General features: G+C 38.1%; 1 protein-coding gene across 1 annotated transcript; it reads right to left on the bottom strand.

Annotated features, from left to right (window-relative positions):
• Positions 1–217: 217 nt before the first annotated feature.
• LOC139841930 (uncharacterized) lies at positions 218–1,051 on the bottom strand. The gene has a single exon (XM_071832117.1). The coding sequence runs from the start codon at positions 1,049–1,051 to the stop codon at positions 218–220; it is 834 nt and encodes a 277-aa protein (XP_071688218.1).
• Between the last annotated feature and the right edge of the window lie 1,025 nt (positions 1,052–2,076).

Here is a 2,076-nt window from a genome sequence, read left to right as displayed (position 1 = left end):
ATTCTTGCCTTTTGTTTCAACATATTTGTTTTGATGTTTTCCTTTTCGGCCCAACGACGTCGACAATCTAACCATGTAGCACGTTCCGAGTCATTAAGCGGATGTGTTTCCGCCTTAATTTCCCAATCTGTTGCTTCTTTTTTAAGATTGTTGATTTCTTTGTCAAGACCCCCAAACATAGTATAGTTCCATGTTTTTAGAGCCGCTTTTACATTTTTTAAACGATCTCTAAAAATACAATCTTTTTCACACCTTTAACCGGTTGTTTCCACGCCTCAATGATTACCTTATCAACATCCACATAATTGAACCATTCATCGAAAACTTTAAAAGGCTTTGGACCATAATCAATAAGTTTATCACGAAGAATTAATGGACAATGATCCGAGAGATTACGGTCTAAAGTAATAATAGAAAGGTCATCCCACAAACTAATGAATCTATCCGAGACCAAAAACCTATCAAGTTTACTAAATTTTACCCCATCATCACTAATACGCGTAAATTTCCTACCACTAATCGGGATCTCAATCAATTTGTTCCTATATATAAACTCATTGAATCTATCGGCTCTACATTGGTGGAATTGAGAATTTAACCTATCCGAACTATTTCTAACCTCATTAAAATCACCACACAACAACCAACTTGAGTCAGTACTATTAATAAGCCTATCTAATGAATCCCACATCAATTTTTTCTTATGATCACTATGTGGCCCATACACATTGACAACAATAGACTCTTCACCCGACTTCTTCCATTTGCCTCTTAAAGCTAAAAAATAATCACCGCCCGTTGCCTCAATATCTTCAATGGAACCTTTATCCCAAATGACTAATAAACCCCCCGATTTTCCTATGGCCTCCTTTTGAATGAACCCAAAATTTGTGTCCCCCCACAAGGCATTTACCCATTTATCCGAAACACATTTACTCTTGGTTTCTTGAAATACCGCTATACATGGTCTTTCTTTAATACAAATACTATGCACCCACCCAAACTTGCCCTTAACCGCAAAACCACGAATGTTAAGTGAAAGAATCTTCATAAAATAACAAAGGGAGACGATATGGAACAAAACATGACTTACATTGGGATAGAGGTGGACCACCTCAATCCAATTTGTTCGCCATATTTACGTATCTCATCACTATTAACGGATCTAATTGGAACCTCATTAAAGTTTTGGATATCACTGCCTTTCTTACTCTTCACCTTAGATCTCTTCCCACATGTTTTGCATTTGTATGACTTACCACAATTGGTTCCACATCGACCTATGGTTTTGAAACGTTGAATTCTATTTGCAGCCTTCTGATTAGTCATTGCAACTAAATAGCAATCACTGCAATATGATATGTCGATCGATTTTTTGTTCGAGACTTTGGAATCAGCTTTGTCTCTCAAGCTTGTCGAGAAATCGTCAATGCTTTCTGAGCAGTGGTTAGAAAAAGAGGAGATAGGAATTGACCTGGATGATTTGGATGATTTATCTTTTCTTTTGGTTGGTTTATCTTTTCTTTTTCGGTGCCTAACCCTTTCTACGTTTTCTTGTGAGTTATCATAATTCTGAGACACATGTACATCAGCCTTTGAAACCCCATTAGCACTAAACCTAGCTTTTGGAAGTCCATCAGCTTTGTTACCCGACCCCAGCCCTTCATTAGTATCTCCAATAAATTCATCTGACCCAACTTTTGAAGACCCATTAGAGCTACATATTTTATTAGGCCCATGACTATCCTCTTCCCCTTTATTACTTGGCCCATTATTTTTCCCTGGCCCATTAGTATTTTTCTCCTCATTGGCACCGTTATTCCCATCATTTTTTGCATCTTTTGAAATATTAGTAGGGTCAGAAGCATGCTTATTGTTGTCTTCGTGGGCACCAGTATTTATATCCTTGGGATCCCCATGCGTATTTTCCTTGAAAAGTGTCCCCACCTCATTATTTTCCTCAGCTGTCTCGCATACCACCTCATCATTACTAGGGCCACTATTCCCAAGATTGCCTGATTCCTCATCTTCTACAACCGGTAGATCTTTTCTCAATTCCGGCATGTCATCACCGGA

Source organism: Rutidosis leptorrhynchoides, chromosome 4 (assembly GCF_046630445.1).
Source record: "Rutidosis leptorrhynchoides isolate AG116_Rl617_1_P2 chromosome 4, CSIRO_AGI_Rlap_v1, whole genome shotgun sequence".
Classification (NCBI taxonomy): domain Eukaryota; kingdom Viridiplantae; phylum Streptophyta; class Magnoliopsida; order Asterales; family Asteraceae; genus Rutidosis; species Rutidosis leptorrhynchoides.
This window is presented reverse-complemented; position numbering and strand designations above follow the sequence as displayed.

Coding starts and splice junctions, on each gene's coding strand:
- LOC139841930 (XM_071832117.1), bottom strand. CDS start 1,051: ATGAAGATTCTTTCACTTAACATTCGTGGTTTTGCGGTTAAGGGCAAG.